At 42.2% G+C, this 25,000-nt stretch overlaps 1 protein-coding gene and 2 long non-coding RNA genes across 7 annotated transcripts in view; 2 read left to right on the top strand and 1 right to left on the bottom strand.

The window, feature by feature from the left end:
- Window positions 1-802: 802 nt before the first annotated feature.
- LOC127921784 (A disintegrin and metalloproteinase with thrombospondin motifs 14) overlaps window positions 803-25,000 on the top strand; it is a 96,359-nt gene continuing 72,161 nt past the window's right edge. Inside the window, exons 1-2 of the mRNA XM_052505383.1 lie at window positions 803-1,891; window positions 2,878-3,335. Of these exons, the coding sequence (XP_052361343.1) occupies window positions 1,801-1,891; window positions 2,878-3,335 (549 nt within the window). The 5' untranslated portion in view covers window positions 803-1,800. The remainder of the gene's footprint in view (window positions 1,892-2,877; window positions 3,336-25,000) is intronic.
- On the bottom strand, window positions 13,760-14,826 carry LOC127921786 (uncharacterized). 4 transcript variants are annotated; one of them, XR_008109553.1, is made up of 5 exons: window positions 14,600-14,826; window positions 14,428-14,556; window positions 14,299-14,384; window positions 13,998-14,212; window positions 13,760-13,927 (listed from the first exon to the last, which is right to left on the bottom strand). It is a non-coding gene; the product is annotated as an uncharacterized LOC127921786 (long non-coding RNA). The 4 variants fall into 4 exon arrangements; XR_008109554.1 differs by having other exon boundaries at window positions 13,998-14,115; window positions 14,202-14,384; XR_008109552.1 differs by having other exon boundaries at window positions 13,998-14,158; window positions 14,202-14,384.
- LOC127921785 (uncharacterized) lies at window positions 15,767-16,952 on the top strand. Of its 2 annotated transcripts, XR_008109550.1 has the most exons (4): window positions 15,768-15,965; window positions 16,067-16,165; window positions 16,199-16,264; window positions 16,669-16,952. It is a non-coding gene; the product is annotated as an uncharacterized LOC127921785 (long non-coding RNA). The 2 variants fall into 2 exon arrangements; XR_008109551.1 differs by lacking the exon at window positions 16,199-16,264 and having other exon boundaries at window positions 15,767-15,965.

Genomic DNA, 25,000 nt, shown 5'->3' on the forward strand with positions numbered 1-25,000 from the left:
TTTAGAATTGAAGATGGGGTTCCGTCTAGACACAGTTACTTTTAGTTTAAGTCAGTTCTAACTTGCCTCTGAAGGACCCTTTAAAACCTTTCCTTACAGGTAGACTCAGAGGTCCACGGGTAGTTATTTTGTGTGGAGTCATTCTATGATTCACTAGTGTGGTTTGGGTTGAGTACCTCTGAGGGTCGAGGTGGGCGGTCATAAAAACAGCCATCCAGGAGTCTTAGCCCCGAGCCCGCAGCCTTCCATTCCACTGGTGGAAGAGACAAGTCATTTCACATTTCATACTTTAAAAAACCCTTTCAATGACTGGAGGAATTCATTGAGTCTTTTTTAAATTACTACAATGAATGAGTGTCATATACATTTAGTGACATCTGCAGGTTTAAATAATATTCATGATATTGTTGACTTTATGAAATGTGTTATATTTATATATATTTTTTGTAAACACAATGGTCAATAGTAGTAGAGATAATGGCCTCGCTGTGTAGAGTCGACACATCCCATCACCAAGACGTTTGGAGCAGCAATGAGGAAAAGGATCTGATCAAGTCAAATCTACATTTATATCATATCATCAAGCAATCAATCATTTTTTTGGTGAAATCATTATTCGACTCTTTTCAAGAGTTAAACAGACATTTTTATTTTCTATTTACATCGGAAACGAGTGTTCAGTCTCCGGCTGGGGGGGATAAGTGACGGATAAACTCCTCACCACTTCCTATCAGTAGGCGGTGCTACTGTAAATATATTCAGAAGCATTTCAAGGATATTACATAAAATTCTTACCCATAAATAATATTCACACGTTAACGTAGCCTACTGATGATGGAACTTAGACAGTAGCCTTTAGGTAAATGTATGAATCATTACTCCATTACTTTTATAAAAATCATGCAGTAAAAACGTTTATTTGAACAGAAGACATACTCTATAATGTTTTATTTTAAGAATAGTCCGGGTGGTTAGATCCATGCCCGCAGACAGTTACGTACTAAATGAGCATTCCAAGACTTGTTTCACAAACTAAACAATTCGCCACGACTTGTTCTCTCCCTGTGTGTCAGAGTCTCTCTCTCAGACCAGTGGACAGAATGCATTTACCCTAAAACCTCTGTGGTTTAAAGTTTCGTGAAGTTAGAGAAGTCCGACTTCAATTTTTGTACTAACGCCTCCCCATCCGTGCGTAATGGTGCGGGACTGCGCCGCAGATGTTTGTGTGCAGGAATGCTTTTATACTTCTTGAGGTTGGGGTTCGGGTTGAATTTTATACGAATTAGTATGTTGTAGGCCAACGACTGCACATATGAAGGTGCAGGCCGACCTCTCTTGTTCTAAACAACCACAAGGCATCTAAACAGTTCCAGGCTCCGGCTGTGAGTTAGTTGATCTGTACCTCCCTGAACTCTCCGATTAGCCGGGCAGGCAGCTGTCGTCATCAGCAGCACCCCCGGTTTTTCCCCTTTCCTAAATGGATGGGGCTGTCCTGCTTCATGCACAGTTCCACGGAAGCCAAAAGATTGGAACAACTTGTGAATTCACCCGTCAGTTTGGTTTGCGTTTGCGGTAACGTTCAGAAGAATGCTCGACGTCGGTTTCGCTGAAGAAGTTAAAGATTGAGAAGTTTTTTTTTCTTTCTCATAAACTGTGCGGCGTTCACAGGACTGGAGCAGGAGAGGAGGGAGAGGAGGGAGAGGGAACAGCGGTTTGCCTACTACAACGTTTACAATAGAAAGGAAACTTCAACTCCGGTGAGGAGTGGACTGAAGTGAAGTGGCAGCTCGTAATTCCACAATGGCTTTCGCTCTGGATTGTATATATTTATTGATGTGCTGTTCTCTCAGCTTGATATTTTTAGATCACAAACATACTGTGAAATCACATGGTAAGTTCTTATGATTTTACACTTTTTCCCCTCATCTTTTTGGTATTCAACTGTTGATTTTGAGCAAGAGGGCTATAAAACGTATGGCGTACTGTATCTGAAGTTATATAACCCCCTGGGTTTGATAGAGACTGAGGTCTTTATTGAAGAACGTGTCCAGAAATGCCACAAACAAGTCCAATAATTTAGTTGTACCTGAAAGGGTTTAGCCAAACTAAACTAGTGATGCAACTGGCTGGCTCATAACCCATAGACTAAACTAGAGACATATTATCCTGTCTCCACTGTTCAGAAGTTCAATATCTTTCTTAAATAAAGGTTTAAAAAAAAGAATGAAAAGATAATCTTCCATATTCATGAACCATTAGTTATTAAGGCCTATTCTCCTTTAACTAGCATGCATTGCTCTAACCCACACCAGAGTATAACCATTGTTTTATGTTTTTATTTAAACTTTATTTAACTAGGCAAGTCAGTATCAACTAAAGTATCCTATATTATTGTCTGTGCCTTTCACCAGGTTCCCATAAATTCCCCCACGTTCCCACACATTTCTGTGCACGAGTTCCTACTCTCTGAGAAAGAAATGTGCTATCTAGAACCTAAAAGGGTTCTTTGGCTGTCCCCATAAGATAACCCTTTGAAGAACCCCTTTTGGTTCCAGGTAGAAGCCTTTTAGGTTCCATATAAAAAAAAAACGTTTCCACAGAGGATTCTACGTAGAACCCAAAAGAGTTCTACCTGGAACCCAAAAGAGTTCTATCTGGAACCCAAAAGAGTTCTATCTGGAACCCAAAAGAGTTCTATATGGATCTAAAAATGGTTCTACCTGGAACCCAAAAGACTTCTATATGGATCTAAAAAGGGTTATCCTATGGGGACAGCCTAAGAGCCCTTTTGAGACCCTTTTCTTCTAAGAGTTTATATTAGAACTGTCTAGTTGTCTCTGTTTCTCTGATGTTATTCTTGACTATTTGTCTCATCAGAACACCTCTCTGGAAAGTTAAGTGAATATGGTCTTATCGTGCCGTTCAGCACAGACTCCCACGGCCGCTACATCTCCCACGTGGTCTCAGTCTCAGGAGCCTGGGCCTCAGCTGCAACGGGAGAAAGTGAAAGTGAAGGTGCTGATGCAGGTGGTGGTGCTGGTGCTTCCTCATCCCCTGGTCCGGGAAAGAGGCGTGTGTCCCGTAGCGTCCCCGAGACTCCCTCTATCACCTCTGGCGCAGGCCAACACCTGTTTTTCAACGTCACTGTGTTTGGGAAAGAGTTGCACCTTCGCCTCAAAGCAAACAGGAGGCTGGTGGCTCCGGGGGCATTTGTGGAATGGCAGGAGGACTTCGAGGAGAAGGATAAGGAGCGTCTCCACGGAGACTGTGTTTTCACTGGAGACATATCCCACATGCCAGAGGCCACTGTTGCCATAAGCAACTGTGATGGACTGGTAAGTCAATAACCAAACCCACCCTCCCTGAATACCATACAATACAATGGTGCAAATGAGTTAGTGCACACACACACACACACACACACACACACACACACACACACACACACACACACACACACACACACACACACACACACACACACACACACACACACACACACACACACACACACACCTAGTATTGTATACTGTACTATCAGCCAGGTCTCAGATCTGGCTGATAGTACAAATCTGGAACCAGGCTGCTGTACACTGTAATCTAACCATATGAGTTGGCAAGACAGCACAAACAGATCTGGGACCAGGCTGCTGTACACTGTAATCTAACCATATGAGTTGGCAAGACAGCAGGAACAGATCTGGGACCAGGCTGCTGTACACTGTAATCTAACCATATGAGTTGGCAAGACAGCACGAACAGATCTGGGACCAGGCTGCTGTACACTGTAATCTAACCATATGAGTTGGCAAGACAGCACGAACAGATCTGGGACCAGGCTGTTGTACACTGTTTAAATGGCTTAGGTATTCTCCTCACACTGTTCCTAGCCCTGGCAGTCACTATGAATGCAGGTTGTGGGTGAATAAACATCAGCGGTTGGATATCTGAACCCTGGCTGGATTCCAATAGGAATTACACATCACCTTTGCAAGCCAGCATAATGTGACTTGCAGGTAGGAATGGAAAATTCTGCTACATTTCACAGGTTTTTCCAGAAATCCTGGTTGGAAGATTCCTGGAAATCCTTCAACTAGAATTTTTTTAGAACATCTGGGAAAGTTTTTGGAAAGTATCAGAATCTTTAGCAACCCCTACTTGCAGGCCTCATGTGGCCTGTAAACCATGAGTTTTAGGCCACTGAGTGAGGGTAAAGTTAGGCCTCAAAATAAGGCCTTATAAAATATGTAATACATTGTCATAAACTGTTTTATTATAACGACAACATTCACCTAGGAAGTCACTTTGTGAAGGCCACAGGACTGAAAATGAAGGAATTTGACAACCATGTCTCTGTCACTAACAAATACAGTCATGGGTGGTAACTTCTACAATTCACTCGAAAAGGCAAAGCACACTGGGAAATTATATTGGACGCGTGGCTTTAGTGGGGGTGTTACTCAAAATGTTCAAGCTGATACAACTCAAATCTGGACCCACTACAGGGTCACAGTGACTCTATCCGTTTGAGTAATGACTACAAAATCCCTTTAAGTAACTGGACTGATATATATTAAAGGTATACATAGAGATTTTGGCAACAATGTAATTGATCTAATTCCCCAGTCAATTGAACTGTTGGATCAACCAACATGTGTTATGTCTCCGTGGGCAGTTTGAAGGAGGTTGCTAAACTAGAGATAAACTACAGGTCATTGTGTAAACGCCAGTTAGCATTGGCTCTCTGAAACTCTCGCTAACTTCCTTTATATACTGGATGCAGAGACAATAAAAATGGTTTCTATGAGTCCCGAAGTTTCCCTTTTCCCTATTTAGTGCAACGGTTTTCCTCAACAGTTTAGAGTAATGACATCACAACGGGGTTAACACTGTAGCATTGTCCACTGGACACAATAACTTGAATTAATAACAACAAGTTGAAGTGAACAGCAGGGAGGCATGATGCTTGTCCATTGCCTTGCTATGGATCCCTGTTAACTATAGAGAACTCAGTATACAGTAGCCTCTACTCAGCCTACAGCCCTACACTACTGCTTCCAGAGAATAGTTTTCTGTTAAGCTGTCCAGACATTACTTTCTCTGTTGAGGGAATAGTGTTCTGTTAAGCTGTCCAGACATTACTTTCTCTGTTGAGGGAATAGTGTTCTGTTAAGCTGTCCAGACATTACTTTCTCTGTTGAGGGAATAGTGTTCTGTTAAGCTGTCCAGACATTACTTTCTCTGTTGAGGGAATAGTGTTCTGTTAAGCTGTCCAGACATTACTTTCTCTGTTGAGGGAATAGTGTTCTGTTAAGCTGTCCAGACATTACTTTCTCTGTTGAGGGAATAGTGTTCTGTTAAGCTGTCCAGACATTACTTTCTCTGTTGAGGGAATAGTGTTCTGTTAAGCTGTCCAGACATTACTTTCTCTGTTGAGGGAATAGTGTTCTGTTAAGCTGTCCAGACATTACTTTCTCTGTTGAGGGAATAGTGTTCTGTTAAGCTGTCCAGACATTACTTTCTCTGTTGAGGGAATAGTGTTCTGTTAAGCTGTCCAGACATTACTTTCTCTGTTGAGGGAATAGTGTTCTGTTAAGCTGTCCAGACATTACTTTTCTGTTGAGGGAATAGTGTTCTGTTAAGCTGTCCAGACATTACTTTCTCTGTTGAGGGAATAGTGTTCTGTTAAGCTGTCCAGACATTACTTTCTCTGTTGAGGGAATAGTGTTCTGTTAAGCTGTCCAGACATTACTTTCTCTGTTGAGGGAATAGTGTTCTGTTAAGCTGTCCAGACATTACTTTCTCTGTTGAGGGAATAGTGTTCTGTTAAGCTGTCCAGACATTACTTTCTCTGTTGAGGGAATAGTGTTCTGTTAAGCTGTCCAGACATTACTTTCTCTGTTGAGGGAATAGTGTTCTGTTAAGCTGTCCAGACATTACTTTCTCTGTTGAGGGAATAGTGTTCTGTTAAGCTGTCCAGACATTACTTTCTCTGTTGAGGGAATAGTGTTCTGGAATTACTGTTCTGTTATAGCTGTCCAGACATTACTTTCTCTGTTGAGGGAATAGTGTTCTGTTAAGCTGTCCAGACATTACTTTCTCTGTTGAGGGAATAGTGTTCTGTTAAGCTGTCCAGACATTACTGTTCTGTTACTGTCAGACATTACTTTCTCTGTTGAGGGAATAGTGTTCTGTTAAGCTGTCCAGACATTACTTTCTCTGTTGAGGGAATAGTGTTCTGTTAAGCTGTCCAGACATTACTTTCTCTGTTGAATAGTGTTCTGAATAGACATTACTTTTCTGTTGAGGGAATAGCTGTCCAGACATTACTTTCTCTGTTGAGGGAATAGTGTTCTGTTAAGCTGTCCAGACATTACTTTCTCTGTTGAGGGAATAGTGTTCTGTTAAGCTGTCCAGACATTACTTTCTCTGTTGAGGGAATAGTGCTGTCCAGACATTACTTTCTCTGTTGAGGGAATAGTTTTCTGTTAAACTGTCCAGACATTACTTTCTCTGTTGAGGGAATAGTGTTCTGTTAAACTGTCCAGACATTACTTTCTCTGTTGAGGGAATAGTGTTCTGTTAAGCTGTCCAGACATTACTTTCTCTGTTGAGGGAGTGTTCTGGAATAGTGACATTACTTTCTGTTGAGGGAATAGTGTTCTGCTGTCCAGACATTACTTTCTCTGTTGAGGGAATAGTGTTCTGTTAAGCTGTCCAGACATTACTTTCTCTGTTGAGGGAATAGTGTTCTGTTAAGCTGTCCAGACATTACTTTCTCTGTTGAGGGAATAGTGTTCTGTTAAGCTGTCCAGACATTACTTTCTCTGTTGAGGGAATAGTGTTCTGTTAAGCTGTCCAGACATTACTTTCTCTGTTGAGGGAATAGTGTTCTGTTAAGCTGTCCAGACATTACTTTCTCTGTTGAGGGAATAGTGTTCTGTTAAGCTGTCCAGACATTACTTTCTCTGTTGAGGGAATAGTGTTCTGTTAAACTGTCCAGACATTACTTTCTCTGTTGAGGGAATAGTGTTCTGTTAAGCTGTCCAGACATTACTTTCTCTGTTGAGGGAATAGTGTTCTGTTAAACTGTCCAGACATTACTTTCTCTGTTGAGGGAATAGTGTTCTGTTAAGCTGTCCAGACATTACTTTCTCTGTTGAGGGAATAGTGTTCTGTTAAGCTGTCCAGACATTACTTTCTCTGTTGAGGGAATAGTGTTCTGTTAAACTGTCCAGACATTACTTTCTCTGTTGAGGGAATAGTTTTCTGTTAAGCTGTCCAGACATTACTTTCTCTGTTGAGGGAATAGTTTTCTGTTAAACTGTCCAGACATTACTTTCTCTGTTGAGGGAATAGTGTTCTGTTAAGCTGTCCAGACATTACTTTCTCTGTTGAGGGAATAGTTTTCTGTTAAGCTGTCCAGACTTTCTCAGTGTTCTGTTACTGTCCAGACATTCTTTCTCTGTTGAGGGAATAGTGTTCTGTTAAGTGTTCTGTTAAGCTGTCCAGACATTACTTTCTCTGTTGAGGGAATAGTGTTCTGTTAAGCTGTCCAGACATTACTTTCTCTGTTGAGGGAATAGTGTTCTGTTAAGCTGTCCAGACATTACTTTCTCTGTTGAGGGAATAGTGTTCTGTTAAGCTGTCCAGACATTACTTTTCTGTTGAGGGAATAGTGTTCTGTTAAACTGTCCAGACATTACTTTCTCTGTTGAGGGAATAGTGTTCTGTTAAGCTGTCCAGACATTACTTTCTCTGTTGAGGGAATAGTGTTCTGTTAAGCTGTCCAGACATTACTTTCTCTGCTTGATTACTTTCTCTGGGAATAGTGTTCTGTTAAACTGTCCAGACATTACTTTCTCTGTTGAGGGAATAGTGTTCTGTTAAACTGTCCAGACATTACTTTCTCTGTTGAGGGAATAGTGTTCTGTTAAGCTGTCCAGACATTACTTTCTCTGTTGAGGGAATAGTGTTCTGTTAAGCTGTCCAGACATTACTTTCTCTGTTGAGGGAATAGTGTTCTGTTAAGCTGTCCAGACATTACTTTCTCTGTTGAGGGAATAGTGTTCTGTTAAGCTGTCCAGACATTACTTTCTCTGTTGAGGGAATAGTGTTCTGTTAAGCTGTCCAGACATTACTTTCTCTGTTGAGGGAATAGTGTTCTGTTAAGCTGTCCAGACATTACTTTCTCTGTTGAGGGAATAGTTTTCTGTTAAACTGTCCAGACATTACTTTCTCTGTTGAGGGAATAGTGTTCTGTTAAACTGTCCAGACATTACTTTCTCTGTTGAGGGAATAGTGTTCTGTTACTGTCCAGACATTACTTTCTCTGTTGAGGGAATAGTGTTCTGTTAAGCTGTCCAGACATTACTTTCTCTGTTGAGGGAATAGTGTTCTGTTAAGCTGTCCAGACATTACTTTCTCTGTTGAGGGAATAGTGTTCTGTTAAGCTGTCCAGACATTACTTTCTCTGTTGAGGGAATAGTGTTCTGTTAAGCTGTCCAGACATTACTTTCTCTGTTGAGGGAATAGTGTTCTGTTAAGCTGTCCAGACATTACTTTCTCAGTGTTCTGTTAAACTTTACTCTGTTGAGGGAATAGTGTTCTGTTAAGCTGTCCAGACATTACTTTCTCTGTTGAGGGAATAGTTTTCTGTTAAGCTGTCCAGACATTACTTTCTCTGTTGAGGGAATAGTGTTCTGTTAAACTGTCCAGACATTACTTTCTCTGTTGAGGGAATAGTGTTCTGTTAAGCTGTCCAGACATTACTTTCTCTGTTGAGGGAATACTTTCTCTGTTGAGGGAATAGGTTCTGTTAAGCTGTCCAGACATTACTTTCTCTGTTGAGGGAATAGTGTTCTGTTAAGCTGTCCTGGCATTACTTTCTCTGTTGAGGGAATAGTGTTCTGTTAAGCTGTCAGACTGGCATTACTTTCTCTGTTGAGGGAATAGTGTTCTGTTAAGCTGTCCAGACATTACTTTCTCTGTTGAGGGAAAGTGTTCTGTTAAGCTGTCCAGACATTACTTTCTCTGTTGAGGGAATAGTGTTCTGTTAAGCTGTCCTGACATTACTTTCTCTGTTGAGGGAAATAGCTGTCCAGACATTACTTTTCTGTTGAGGGAATAGTGTTCTGTTCCAGACATTACTTTCTCTGTTGAGGGAATATAAGCTGTCCAGACATTACTTTTCTGTTGAGGGAATAGCTGTTAAGCTGTCCTGGCATTACTTTCTCTGTTGAGTGGAAGCTGTAGTTTTCTGTTATAGTGTTCTGTTAAACTGTCCAGACATTACTTTCTCTTTTCCAAGGGAATATGCTTCTGAACTCATGTTACTGCTCTGTTACTGTTCTGTTAAACTGTCTGTTACTGCTCTGAATTACTGCTCTGTTACTGCTCTGTTACTGTTACTGCTGTTACTGCTCTGTTACTGCTGTTACTGCTCTGTTACTGCTCTTACTGCTCTGCTACTGTTACCCTGTTACTGCTGTTACTGCCCTGTTAACTGTTCTGTTACTGCTCTGTTACTGTTACTGCTCTGCTCTGTTACTGCTCTGTTACTGCTCTGCTCTGTTACTGCTCTGTTACTGCTCTGTTACTGCTCTGTTACTGCTCTGCTGTCACTGCTCTACTCTGTTACTGCTCTACTCTGTTACTGCTCTGCTACTGCTCTGCTCTGTTACTGCTCTGTTACTGATATCTGTTACTGCTCTGTTACTGCTCTGTTACTGTTACTGCTCTGTTACTGCTCTGCTGTTACTGCTCTGTTACTGCTCTGTTACTGCTCTGTTACTGATCTGCTCTGTTACTGCTCTGTTACTGCTCTGTTACTGCTCTGTTACTGCTCTGCTCTGTTACTGCTCTGTTACTGCTCTGCTCTGTTACTGCTCTGTTACTGTTACTGCTCTGCTCTGTTACTGCTCTGTTACTGCTCTGTTACTGCTCTGTTACTGTTACTGCTCTGCTACTGCTCTGCTACTGCTCTGTTACTGTTACTGCTCTGTTACTGCTCTGTTACTGCTCTGTTACTGTTACTGCTCTGTTACTGCTCTGTTACTGTTACTGCTCTGTTCTGTTACTGCTCTGCTCTGTTACTGCTCTGTTACTGCTCTGTTACTGTTACTGCTCTGTTACTGCTCTGCTCTGTTACTGCTCTGTTCTGCTCTGTTACTGCTCTGCTCTGTTACTGCTCTGTTACTGCTCTGTTACTGCTCTGTTACTGTTACTGCTCTGTTACTGCTCTGTTACTGCTCTGTTACTGCTATTCTGTTACTGCTCTATTCTGTTACTGCTCTGTTACTGTTACTGCTCTGTTACTGTTACTGCTCTGCTACTGCTCTTACTGCTCTGTTACTGTTACTGCTCTGTGTTACTGCTACTGCTCTGCTCTGTTACTGCTCTCTGTTACTGCTCTGTTACTGTTCTGCTCTGTTACTGTTACTGCTCTGTTACTGCTCTGCTCTGTTACTGCTCTGCTCTGTTACTGCTCTGTTACTGCTCTGTTACTGCTCTGCTCTGTTACTGTTACTGCTCTGTTACTGCTCTGTTACTGCTCTGCTCTGTTACTGCTCTGCTCTGTTACTGCTCTGTTACTGCTCTGTTACTGCTCTGTTACTGCTCTGCTCTGTTACTGCTCTGTTACTGTTACTGCTCTGTTACTGCTCTGTTACTACACTGTCACAAACTTTTTCACCTATAGTAGGAAAAAGTATGAAAATGTTTAAGATCGTCTGCTAAATTACTAAAATGTGTAGGGGGTGACCCTAGGCGCTGTTCTTGGGTCAGTTTTACATTTTCCCCAGTTAAGGGCTTTTGTTTGGACGACCGACTAAATTCACATAGAACTGTGAGTTATAGATATGTCATTCTCATTGAAAGCAAGTATAAGAAGCATTAGATCTGTTCTATGTACTCTATTTCTATGCTTCCTGCTCATAAGTTTATTTTTTTTCAAACATTCATTGTTGACCAGCAGGGTCAGATAATAATAATCACAGTGGTTGTAGAGGGTGCAACAGGTCAGCACCTCAGGAGTAAATGTCAGTTGGCTTTTCATAGTCGATCATTCAAAGTTAGAGACAGCAGGTGCGGTAGGGACAGAGAGTCGAAAACAGCAGGTCCGGGACAAGGTAGCACGTCCGGTGAACAAGTCAGGGTTCCATAGCAGCAGTCAGAACAGTTGAAACTGGAGCAGCAGCACGACCAGGTGGACTGGGGACAGCAAGGAGTCATCAGGCCAGGTAGTCCTGAGGCATGGTCCCAGGGCTCAGGTCCTCTGTGACGGGACGGAGAGAGATAATTAGAGGGAGCATACTTAATTTCACACAGGACACAGGATAAGACAGGACACAAGTGTCAAGACCTGGGCAGAACTTTAACCGGTGTTAGATACGTTAGGAGAACCAGGTGTTATGACCACCAAACAAGTCATCTGTGATTTAAAGTATTGGGTGGTAATGATAGCTGGACCAAGCTGAGGTGACGTCCCGTAGCAGTCTGATTTAAAGTATTGGCTGGTAATGATAGCTGGACCAAGCTGATGTGACGTCCCGTAGCAGTCTGATATAAAGTATTGGGTGGTAATGATAGCTGGACCAAGCTGAGGTGACGTCCCGTAGCAGTCTGATTTAAAGTATTGGGTGGTAATGATAGCTGGACCAAGCTGATGTGACGTCCCGTAGCAGTCTGATATAAAGTATTGGGTGGTAATGATAGCTGGACCAAGCTGAGGTGACGTCCCGTAGCAGTCTGATATAAAGTATTGGGTGGTAATGATAGCTGGACCAAGCTGATGTGACGTCCCGTAGCAGTCTGATATAAAGTATTGGGTGGTAATGATAGCTGGACCAAGCTGAGGTGACGTCCCGTAGCAGTCTGATATAAAGTATTGGGTGGTAATGATAGCTGGACCAAGCTGATGTGACGTCCCGTAGCAGTCTGATATAAAGTATTGGGTGGTAATGATAGCTGGACCAAGCTGAGGTGACGTCCCGTAGCAGTCTGATATAAAGTATTGGGTGGTAATGATAGCTGGACCAAGCTGAGGTGACGTCCCGTAGCAGTCTGATATAAAGTATTGGGTGGTAATGATAGCTGGACCAAGCTGATGTGACGTCCCGTAGCAGTCTGATATAAAGTATTGGGTGGTAATGATAGCTGGACCAAGCTGAGGTGACGTCCCGTAGCAGTCTGATATAAAGTATTGGGTGGTAATGATAGCTGGACCAAGCTGATGTGACGTCCCGTAGCAGTCTGATATAAAGTATTGGGTGGTAATGATAGCTGGACCAAGCTGAGGTGACGTCCCGTAGCAGTCTGATATAAAGTATTGGGTGGTAATGATAGCTGGACCAAGCTGATGTGACGTCCCGTAGCAGTCTGATATAAAGTATTGGGTGGTAATGATAGCTGGACCAAGCTGAGGTGACGTCCCGTAGCAGTCTGATATAAAGTATTGGGTGGTAATGATAGCTGGACCAAGCTGATGTGACGTCCCGTAGCAGTCTGATTTAAAGTATTGGGAGGTAATGATAGCTGGACCAAGCTGATGTGACGTCCCGTAGCAGTCTGATTTAAAGTATTGGGTGGTAATGATAGCTGGACCAAGCTGATGTGACGTCCCGTAGCAGTCTGATTTAAAGTATTGGGTGGTAATGATAGCTGGACCAAGCTGATGTGACGTCCCGTAGCAGTCTGATATAAAGTATTGGGTGGTAATGATAGCTGGACCAAGCTGATGTGACGTCCCGTAGCAGTCTGATATAAAGTATTGGGTGGTAATGATAGCTGGACCAAGCTGAGGTGACGTCCCGTAGCAGTCTGATATAAAGTATTGGGTGGTAATGATAGCTGGACCAAGCTGATGTGACGTCCCGTAGCAGTCTGATTTAAAGTATTGGGTGGTAATGATAGCTGGACCAAGCTGATGTGACGTCCCGTAGCAGTCTGATATAAAGTATTGGGTGGTAATGATAGCTGGACCAAGCTGATGTGACGTCCCGTAGCAGTCTGATATAAAGTATTGGGTGGTAATGATAGCTGGACCAAGCTGATGTGACGAACCCCGTTCTAGCAGTCTGATATAAAGTATTGGGTGGTAATGATAGCTGGACCAAGCTGAGGTGACGTCCCGTAGCAGTCTGATATAAAGTATTGGGTGGTAATGATAGCTGGACCAAGCTGATGTGACGTCCCGTAGCAGTCTGATATAAAGTATTGGGTGGTAATGATAGCTGGACCAAGCTGATGTGATGTCCTAACCAGTCTGATGATAAAATATTGGGTGGTAATGATAGCTGGACCAAGCTGATGTGACGTCCCGTAGCAGTCTGATATAAAGTATTGGGTGGTAATGATAGCTGGACCAAGCTGAGGTGACGTCCCGTAGCAGTCTGATTTAAAGTATTGGGGGTAATGATAGCTGGACCAAGCTGATGTGACGTCCCCCAGTAGCAGTCTGATCTAAAGCAATTGGGTGTGTAATGACCACCTGGACCAACCTGTCTATGTGATGTCCCATCGTCAGTCTGTCACCTTCCCTGCTAACCCTGTTGACTCTGAACCACAACATGCTAAGGAATAGTGTTCTCCTAACCTGTCTAACCCATTTTCTGAACCACCTGGTTCTCCTAACCTGTCTAACCCTGAACTCTGACCACCTGGTTCTCTAACCTGTCTAACCCTGTTGATATCTGAACCATTCTCCTAACTTGTCTAACCCTGTTGTCTAACACTGGGAGACCTCTGAAAAAACACCTGGTTCTCCTAACCTGTCTAACCCTGTTGAACTCTGAACCACCTGGTTCTCCTAACCTGTCTAACCCTGTTGAACTCTGAACCACCTGGTTCTCCTAACCTGTCTAACCCTGTTGAACTCTGAACCACCTGGTTCTCCTAACCTGTCTAACCCTGTTGAACTCTGAACCACCTGGTTCTCCTAACCTGTCTAACCCTGTTGACTCTCTGTTCTCCTAACCTGTCTAACCCTGTTGAACCACCTGGTTCTCCTAACCTGTCTAACCCTGTTGAACTCTGAACCACCTGGTTCTCCTAACCTGTCTAACCCTGTTGAACTCTGAACCACCTGGTTCTCCTAACCTGTCTAACCCTGTTGAACTCTGAACCACCTGGTTCTCCTAACCTGTCTAACCCTGTTGAACTCTGAACCACCTGGTTCTCCTAACCTGTCTAACCCTGTTGACCTCTGAACCACCTGGTTCTCCTAACCTGTCTAACCCTGTTGAACTCTGAACCACCTGGTTCTCCTAACCTGTCTAACCCTGTTGAACTCTGAACCACCTGGTTCTCCTAACCTGTCTAACCCTGTTGACCTCTGAACCACCTGGTTCTCCTAACCTGTCTAACCCTGTTGACCTCTGAACCACCTGGTTCTCCTAACCTGTCTAACCCTGTTGAACTCTGAACCACCTGGTTCTCCTAACCTGTCTAACCCTGTTGACCTCTGAACCACCTGGTTCTCCTAACCTGTCTAACCCTGTTGACCTCTGAACCACCTGGTTCTCCTAACCTGTCTAACCCTGTTGACCTCTGAACCACCTGGTTCTCCTAACCTGTCTAACCCTGTTGAACTCTGAACCACCTGGTTCTCCTAACCTGTCTAACCCTGTTGACCTCTGAACCACCTGGTTCTCCTAACCTGTCTAACCCTGTTGAACTCTGAACCACCTGGTTCTCCTAACCTGTCTAACCCCTGTTGAACTCTGGTTGCGTCTTTGTCTATGTTGTTTTATGTGTATTTGTGCGGTGTGTTTGTGTGTGTAATATCCCCTACATTACATTACCCCCCCAGGGGCAGACAGGGGCAGAAGAATAGAGCACCACTGTTCAGCATAAGAACAATGTGATCATTCATTAAAGAGACATTGTTTTCTCACTCTGAGGTAATTACAGACATGCTTGTGCACACACGCACACACGCACGCACACACACACACACACACACACACACACACACACACACACACACACACACACACACACACACACACACTCACACACCCCACACACACACACACTAGTACTGTATACTTTACTGTACTATCAGCCGGGTCCCAGATCTGTTTGTTCATTGTAAATGACAAACCAACCATATGAGGACAATGCTATTCTGTTCTGCGTACTCTGAGTGAGGGAATCAGTTCCGTAGCCTGAAAGGTCCTGAATGTTGTTCTTTCTCTTACTGTAGTTTCTGGTTTAAAATGATGTTGGTGCTCTCAAACAGACTGTATTTCTCCATGGACTGAAGAAGAAAATAACAAATACTTTTCTGAACAATATTGATCTGGAAGAGTTACATTTTGCTTAACCAAATTCACAAACATTTTCAGACTTATAAGGGACAGTTTTGATACATTTTCATGAGCATATTATTGTTATTGGTTATTGCGATTTTAATAAGATTTGATGTTTCAAACATATTGGTCACTGAGTTGACAAAACATTAAGAACACCTGCTCTTTCCATGACATAGACTTTGACCAGGTGGATCCAAGTGAAAGCTAAGCTTATTGATGTCACTTGTTAAATTGGGGCGGCAGGTAGCCTAGTGGTTAGAGCGTTGGGCCAATAACCAAAAGGTTGCTAGATCGATTCCCAGAGCTGACAAAAATCTGTCGTTCTGCCCCTGAACAAGACAGTTAACCCACTTTTCCTAGGCCGTCATTGTAAATAAGAATTTGTTCTTAACCCGCTTACATAGTAAAATATAACATCCACTTCAATCAGTGTAGATGAAGGGTATGAAACAGGTTAAATCAGTGTAGATGAAGGGTAGGAAACAGGTTAAATCAGTGTAGATGAAGGGTAGGAAACAGGTTAAATCAGTGTAGATGAAGGGTAGGAAACAGGTTAAATCAGTGTAGATGAAGGGTAGGAAACAGGTTAAATCAGTGTAGATGAAGGGTAGGAAACAGGTTAAATCAGTGTAGATGAAGGGTAGGAAACAGGTTAAATCAGTGTAGATGAAGGGGTAGGAAACAGGTTAAATCAGTGTAGATGAAGGGGTAGGAAACAGGTTAAATCAGTGTAGATGAAGGGAAGGAAACAGGTTAAATCAGTGTAGATGAAGGGTAGGAAACAGGTTAAATCAGTGTAGATGAAGGGTAGGAAACAGGTTAAATCAGTGTAGATGAAGGGTAGGAAACAGGTTAAATCAGTGTAGATGAAGGGTATGAAACAGGTTAAATCAGTGTAGATGAAGGGTAGGAAACAGGTTAAATCAGTGTAGATGAAGGGTAGGAAACAGGTTAAATCGGTGTAGATGAAGGGTAGGAAACAGGTTAAATCAGTGTAGATGAAGGGTAAGAAACAGGTTAAATCGGTGTAGATGAAGGGTAGGAAACAGGTTAAATCGGTGTAGATGAAGGGGTAGGAAACAGGTTAAATCAGTGTAGATGAAGGGTAGGAAACAGGTTAAATCGGTTTAGATGATGGGGTAGGAAACAGGTTAAATCGGTGTAGATGAAGGGGTAGGAAACCGGTTAAATCAGTGTAGATGAAGGGGTAGGAAACCGGTTAAATCAGTGTAGATGAAGGGGTAGGAAACAGGTTAAATCAGTGTAGATGAAGGGGTAGGAAACAGGTTAAATCAGTGTAGATGAAGGGGTAGGAAACAGGTTAAATCGGTGTAGATGAAGGGGTAGGAAACAGGTTAAATCAGTGTAGATGAAGGGTAGGAAACAGGTTAAATCAGTGTAGATGAAGGGTAGGAAACAGGTTAAATCAGTGTAGATGAAGGGTAGGAAACAGGTTAAATCAGTGTAGATGAAGGGTAGGAAACAGGTTAAATCAGTGTAGATGAAGGGTAGGAAACAGGTTAAATCAGTGTAGATGAAGGGTAGGAAACAGGTTAAATCAGTGTAGATGAAGGGTAGGAAACAGGTTAAATCAGTGTAGATGAAGGGTAGGAAACAGGTTAAATCAGTGTAGATGAAGGGTAGGAAACATGTTAAATAAAGATAAGTGTGTGTGCCATTCAGAGGGTGAATGGGCAAGACCAAATATTTAAGTGCCTTTGAACAGGGTATGGTAGTAGGTGCCAGGCGCACCGGTTTGAATGTGTCAAGAACTGCAACGCTGCTGGGTTTTTCACACTCAACAGTTTCCTGTGTGAATCAAGAATGATCCACTGCCCAAACGACATCCAGCCAACTTGACATAACTGTGGGAAGCATCGAAGTCAACATGGGCCAGAACTCTTTCGACACCTTGTAGAGTCCATGTCCCGACGAACTGAGGGTGGGTGTTGCTAATGTTTTGTACACTCAGTGTTGAGAGAAAGTTAGTTTTGATCACCCAGAGAAATGTTCTGAAAACATGTTGGCTTACTATTTAAAAAGAAGATGGAGAACCAGCTATAGGATGAAGAATACAGGAGTTTTGGCGCAGGAACCGACTAACGCTAACTAATGATACCTACAGTAACTAATGATACCTACAGTAGCTAATGATACCTACAGTAACTAATGATACCTACAGTAGCTAATGATACCTACAGTAGCTAATGATACCTACAGTAACTAATGATACCTACAGTAACTAATGATACCTACAGTAGCTAATGATACCTACAGTAACTAATGATACCTACAGTAACTAATGATACCTACAGTAACTAATGATACCTACAGTAGCTAATGATACCTACAGTAACTAATGATACCTACATTAGCTAATGATACCTACAGTAACTAATGATACCTACAGGAACTACTGATACCTACAGTAGCTAATGATACCTACAGTAACTAATGATACCTACAGTAACTAATGATACCTACAGTAGCTACAGTAACTAATGATACCTACAGTAGCTACAGTAACTAATGATACCTACAGTAACTAATGATACCTACAGTAACTAATGATACCTACAGTAACTACAGTAACTAATGATACCTACAGTAGCTACAGTAACTAATGATACCTACAGTAACTAATGATACCTACAGTAACTAATGATACCTACAGTAGCTACAGTAACTAATGATACCTACAGTAACTAATGATACCTACAGTAGCTAATGATACCTACAGTAGCTACAGTAACTAATGATACCTACAGTAACTAATGATACCTACAGTAGCTACAGTAACTAATGATACCTACAGTAACTAATGATACCTACAGTAGCTACAGTAACTACTGATACCTACAGTAACTAATGATACCTACAGTAACTAATGATACCTACAGTAACTAATGATACCTACAGTAACTAATGATACCTACAGTAACTAATGATACCTACAGTAACTAATGATACCTACAGTAACTAATGATACCTACAGTAACTAATGATACCTACAGTAACTAATGATACCTACAGTAACTAATGATACCTACAGGAACTAATGATACCTACAGTAACTAATGATACCTACAGTAACTACTGATACCTACAGTAACAGATAGCTACAGTAACTAATGATACCTACAGTAACTAATGATACCTACAGAACTACTGATACCTACAGTAACTAATGATAGTAACTAATGATACCTACAGTAGCTACAGTAACTAATGATACCTACAGTAACTAATGATACCTACAGTAACTAATGATACCTACATGATACCTACAGTAACTAATGATACCTACAGTAACTAATGATACCTACAGTAACTAATGATACCTACAGTAACTAATGATACCTACAGGAACAGTAGCTACAGTAACTAATGATACCTACAGTAACTAATGATACCTACAGTAACTAATGATACCTACAGGAACAGTACAGTAACTAATGATACCTACAGTAACTAATGATACCTACAGTAACTAATGATACCTACAGTAGCTACAGTAACTAATGATACCTACAGTAACTAATGATACAGTAACTACCTACAGTAACTAATGATACCTACAGTAACTAATGATACTACAGTACCTACTACAGTACCTACAGTAACTAATGATACCTACAGTAACTAATGATACCTACAGTAACTAATGATACCTACAGTAACTAATGATACCTACAGTAACTAATGATACCTACAGTAACTAATGCTACCTACAGTAACTAATGATACCTACAGTAACTAATGATACCTACAGTAACTAGATACCTACAGTAACTAATGATACCTACAGTAACTAATGATACCTACAGTTTTGATACCTACAGTAACTATGATACCTACAGTAACTAATGATACCTACAGTAACTAATGATACCTACAGTAGCTACTGATACCTACAGTAACTAATGATACAGTAACTAATGATACCTACAGAACTAATGATACCTACAGTAACTAATGATACCTACAGTAACTACTGATACCTACAGTAACTAATGATACCTACAGTAACTAATGATGCCTACAGTACCTACAGTAACTACTGATACCTACAGTAACTAATGATACCTACAGTAACTAATGATACCTATAGTAGCTACAGGAACTACTGATACCTACAGTAGCTACAGTAACTAATGATACCTACAGTAACTAATGATACCTACAGTAACTAATGATACCTACAGTAGCTACAGGAACTACTGATACCTACAGTAGCTACAGTAACTAATGATACCTACAGGAACTACTGATACCTACAGTAACTAATGATACCTACAGGAACTAATGATACCTACAGGAACTACTGATACCTACAGTAACTAATGATACCTACAGTAACTAATGATACATACAGGAACTACTGATACCTACAGTAACTACTGATACCTACAGTAACTAATGATACCTACAGGAACTACAGTAACTACTGATACCTACAGTAACTACTGATACCTACAGGAACTACTGATACCTACAGTAACTAATGCTACCTACAGTAACTAATGATACCTACAGTAACTAATGATACCTACAGTAACTACTGATACCTACAGTAACTAATGATACCTACAGGAACTACTGATACCTACAGTAACTAATGATACCTACAGGAACTACTGATACCTACAGTAACTAATGATACCTACAGTAGCTACAGTAACTAATGATACCTACAGTAACTAATGATACCTACAGTAACTACTGATACCTACATTAACTAATGATACCTACAGGAACTACTGATACCTACAGTAACTAATGATACCTACATTAGCTACAGTAACTAATGATACCTACAGTAACTTATGATACCTACAGGAACTAATGATACCTACAGGAACTACTGATACCTACAGTAACTAATGATACCTACAGGAACTACTGATACCTACAGTAACTAATGATACCTACAGTAGCTACAGTAACTAATGATACCTTTTTATTTTATTTTTTTATTTTTTTATTTCACCTTTATTTAACCAGGTAGGCTAGTTGAGAACAAGTTCTCATTTGCAACTGCGACCTGGCCAAGATAAAGCATAGCAGTGTGAACAGACAACACAGAGTTACACATGGAGTAAACAATTAGCAAGTCAATAACTACAGTAAAAAAAATGGGCAGTCTATATACAAGTAACTAGGCATGAGGACCTACAGTAACTACAATTTTGCAGATTAACACTGGAGTGATAAATGATCAGATGGGCATGTACAGGTAGAGATATTGGTGTGCAAAAGAGCAAAAAAGTAAATAAATAAAAACAGTATGGGAATGAGGTAGGTGAAAAAGGGTGAGCTATTTACCAATAGACTATGTACAGCTGCAGCGACTCGGTTAGCTGCTCGGATAGCTGATGTTTGAAGTTGGTGAGGGAGATAAAAGTCTACTTCAGCGATTTTGCAATACGTTCCAGTCACAGGCAGCAGAGTACTGGAACGATACCCAAATGAGGTGTTGGCTTTAGGGATGATCAGTGAGATACACCTGCTGGAGCGCGTGCTACGGATGGGTGTTGCCATCGTGACCAGTGAACTGAGATAAGGCGGAGCTTTACCTAGCATGGACTTGTAGATGACCTGGAGCCAGTGGGTCTGATACCTACAGTAACTATGATACCTGAGGGCCAGCCGACTAGAGCATACAAGTAAGTGGTGGGTGGTATAAGGTGCTTTAGTGACAAAACGGATGGCACTGTGATAGACTGCATCCAGTTTGCTGAGTAGAGTGTTGGAAGCCATTTTGTAGATGACATCGCCGAAGTCGAGGATCGGTAGGATAGTCAGTTTTACTAGGGTAGCTTGGCAGCGTGGGTGAATGCGGAATAGAATGCCGACTCTGGATTTGATTTTTGATTGGAGATGTTTGATGTGAGTCTGGAAGGAGAGTTTGCAGTCTAGCCAGACACCTAGGTACTTATAGATGTCCACATATTCAAGGTTGGAACCATCCAGGGTGGTGATGCTAGTCGGGCATGCGGGTGCAGGCAGCGATCAGTTGAAAAGCATGCATTTGGTTTTACTCGCGTTTAAGAGCAGTTGGAGGCCACGGAAGGAGTGCTGTATGGCATTGAAGCTCGTTTGGAGGTTGGATAGCACAGTAACCAATGACGGGCCGAAAGTATATAGAATGGTGTCGTCTGCGTAGAGGTGGATCAGGGAAGCTACAGTAACTGATACAGCAAGAGCAACATCATTGATATATACAGAGAAAAGAGTCGGCCCGAGAATTGAACCCTGTGGCACCCCATAGAGACTGCCAGAGGACCGGACAGCATGCCCTACGATTTGACACACTGAACTCTGTCTGCAAAGTAATTGGTGAACCAGGCAAGGCAGTCATAACTAGGCTGTTGAGTCTGCCGATAAGAATTTGGTGATTGACAGAGTCGAAAGCCTTGGCGAGGTCGATGAAACGGCTACAGTACTGTCTTTTATCGATGGCGGTTATGATATCATTCAGTACCTTGAGTGTGGCTGAGGTGCACCCTGACCGGCTCGGAAACCAGATTGCACACGGAGAAGGTACGGTGGGATTCGAGATGGTCAGTGACCTGTTACAGTTGACTTGGCTTTCGAAGACCTTAGATAGGCAGGGCAGGATGGATATAGGTCTATAGCAGTTTGGGTCCAGGGTGTCTCCCCTTTGAAGAGGGGATGACCGGCAGCTTTCCAATCCTTGGGGATCTCAGACGATATGAAAGAGAGGTTGAACAGGCTGGTAATAGGGGTTGCTACAATGGAACAGATAGTTTCAGAAATAGCGGGTCCAGATTATCAAGCCCAGCTACGGGTCCAGGTTTTGCAGCTCTTTCAGAACATCTGCTATCTGGATTTGGGTAAAGGAGAACCTGGAGAGGCTTGGGTGAGGAACTACGGGGCGGAGCTGTTGGCCGAGGTTGGAGTAGCCAGGCGGAAGGCATGGCCAGCCGTTGAGAAGTGCTTATTAAGTTTTCGATAATCATGGATTTATCGGTGGAGACCGTGTTTCCTAGCCTCAGTGCAGTGGGCAGCTGGGAGGAGGTGCTCTTGTTCTCCATGGACTTACAGTGTCCCAGAACTTTTGGAGTTGGAGCTACAGGATGCAAACTTCTGCCTGAAGAAGCTGGCCTTAGCTTTCCTGACTGACTGCGTGTATTGGTTCCTGACTTCCCTGAACAGTTGCATATCACGGGGCTATTCGATGCTATTGCAGTCCGCCACAGGATGTTTTTGTGCTGGTCGAGGGCAGTCAGGTCTAATGAACCAAGGGCTGTATCTGTTCTTGGTTCTGCATTTTTTGAACGGAGCATGCTTATCTAAAATGGTGAGGAAGTTACTTTTGAATGACCAGGCATCCTCAACTACGGGATGAGGTCAATGTCCTTCCAGGATACACGGGCCAGGTCGACAGAGGAAAGGCCTGCTCACAGAAGTGTTTTAGGGAGCGTTTGACAGTGATGAGGGGTGGTCGTTTGACTGCGGCTCCGTGGCGGATACAGGCGATGAAGTGATCGCTGAGATCCTGGTTGAAGACAGCGGAGGTATATTTGGAGGGCCAGTTGGTCAGGATGACGTCTATGAGGGTGCCCTTGTTTACAGAGTTAGGGTTGTACCTGGTGGGTTCCTTGATGATTTGAGTGAGATTGAGGGCATCTAGCTTAGATTGTAGGACTGCCGGGGTGTTAAGCATATCCCAGTTTAGGTCACCTAACAGAACAAACTCTGAAGCTAGATGGGGGCGATCAATTCACAAATGGTGTCCAGGGCACAGCTGGGAGCTGACGGGGGTCGGTAGCAGGCGGCAACAGTGAGAGACTTGTTTCTGGAGAGAGTAATTTTCAAAATTAGTAGTTCAAACTGTTTGGGTATGGACCTGGAAAGTATGACATTACTTTGCAGGCTATCTCTGCAGTAGACTGCGACTCCGCCCCCTTTGGCAGTTCTATCTTGACGGAAGATGTTATAGTTGGGTATGGAAATCTCTGAATTTTTGGTGGCCTTCCTGAGCCAGGATTCAGACACGGCAAGGACATCAGGGTTAGCAGAGTGTGCTAAAGCAGTGAGTAAAACAAACTTAGGGAGGAGGCTACAGTAACTAATGATACCTACAGGAACTAATGATACCTACAGTAACTACTGATACCTACAGTAACTAATGATACCTACAGTAGCTACAGGAACTACTGATACCTACAGTAACTAATGATACCTACAGTAGCTACAGGAACTAATGATACCTACAGGAACTAATGATACCTACAGTAACTACTGAAACCTACACTAACTACTGATACCTACAGTAACTAATGATACCCACAGTAGCTACAGGAACTAATGATACCTACAGTAACTAATGATACCTACAGGAACTACTGATACCTACAGTAACTACTGATACCTACAGTAACTAATGATACCTACAGTAACTAATGATACCTACAGGAACTAATGATACCTACAGTAACTAATGATACCTACAGTAACTAATGATACCTACAGTAACTAATGATACCTACAGGAACTACTGATACCTACAGTAACTAATGATACCTACAGGAACTAATGATACCTACAGGAACTACAGTAACTAAAGTTAGATTTAAAATCATCCCCAAATAATATTGTGATATGTAACTGTATCGACCTCCCCCTCCCCCCATTATCAATGGTTATAAATAATATACATCATTTATCTGCTGCTTTCATGTGTGCATATATTTCCCGTATCAGTGGCCCCAGCGGGAATCAAACCCCGTTACTGGCATAGCGCAATGCTCTACCTACTGAGCCACAGAGGACCACCGGGCTGAGACTGTCTGGTACAGTGTTAATACCGTGTTACAGTAGTTGGCCCTGATAGAACTATCGACTGTAGCCACAGAGGACCACCGGGCTGAGACTGTCTGGTACAGTGTTAATACCGTGTTACAGTAGTTGGCCCTGATAGAACTATCGACTGTAGCCACAGAGGACCACCGGGCTGAGACTGTCTGGTACAGTGTTAATACCGTGTTACAGTAGTTGACCCTGATAGAACTATCGACTGTAGCCACAGAGGACCACCGGGCTGAGACTGTCTGGTACAGTGTTAATACCGTGTTACAGTAGTTGACCCTGATAGAACTATCGACTGTAGCCAATGGCTCCCATCCACAATATGTCTAGTTGATTCCATGTTCATCCATCCAGAGGCTGATGAACCATCTGATCAATGCTGAACAAAAACACATAAACACACACCCACATATAAACACACCCACATATAAACACACCCACATATAAACACACCCACATATAAACACACCCACATATAAACACACCCACATATAAACACACCCACATATAAACACACCCACATATAAACACACCCACACATAAACACACCCACATATAAACACACCCACATATAAACACACCCACATATAAACACACCCACATATAAACACACCCACATATAAACACACCCACACATAAACACACCCACATATAAACACACCCACACATAAACACACACCCACACATAAACACACCCCACATAAACACACCCACACATATAAACACACCCACATATAAACACACACACACATATAACACATACACACACAGACACACATATATATATAACACATATACACATATAAACACACCCATATATAAACACACCACATATAAACACACACACACAC

This window comes from Oncorhynchus keta, unplaced genomic scaffold, assembly GCF_023373465.1.
Source record: "Oncorhynchus keta strain PuntledgeMale-10-30-2019 unplaced genomic scaffold, Oket_V2 Un_contig_23541_pilon_pilon, whole genome shotgun sequence".
NCBI lineage: Eukaryota > Metazoa > Chordata > Actinopteri > Salmoniformes > Salmonidae > Oncorhynchus > Oncorhynchus keta.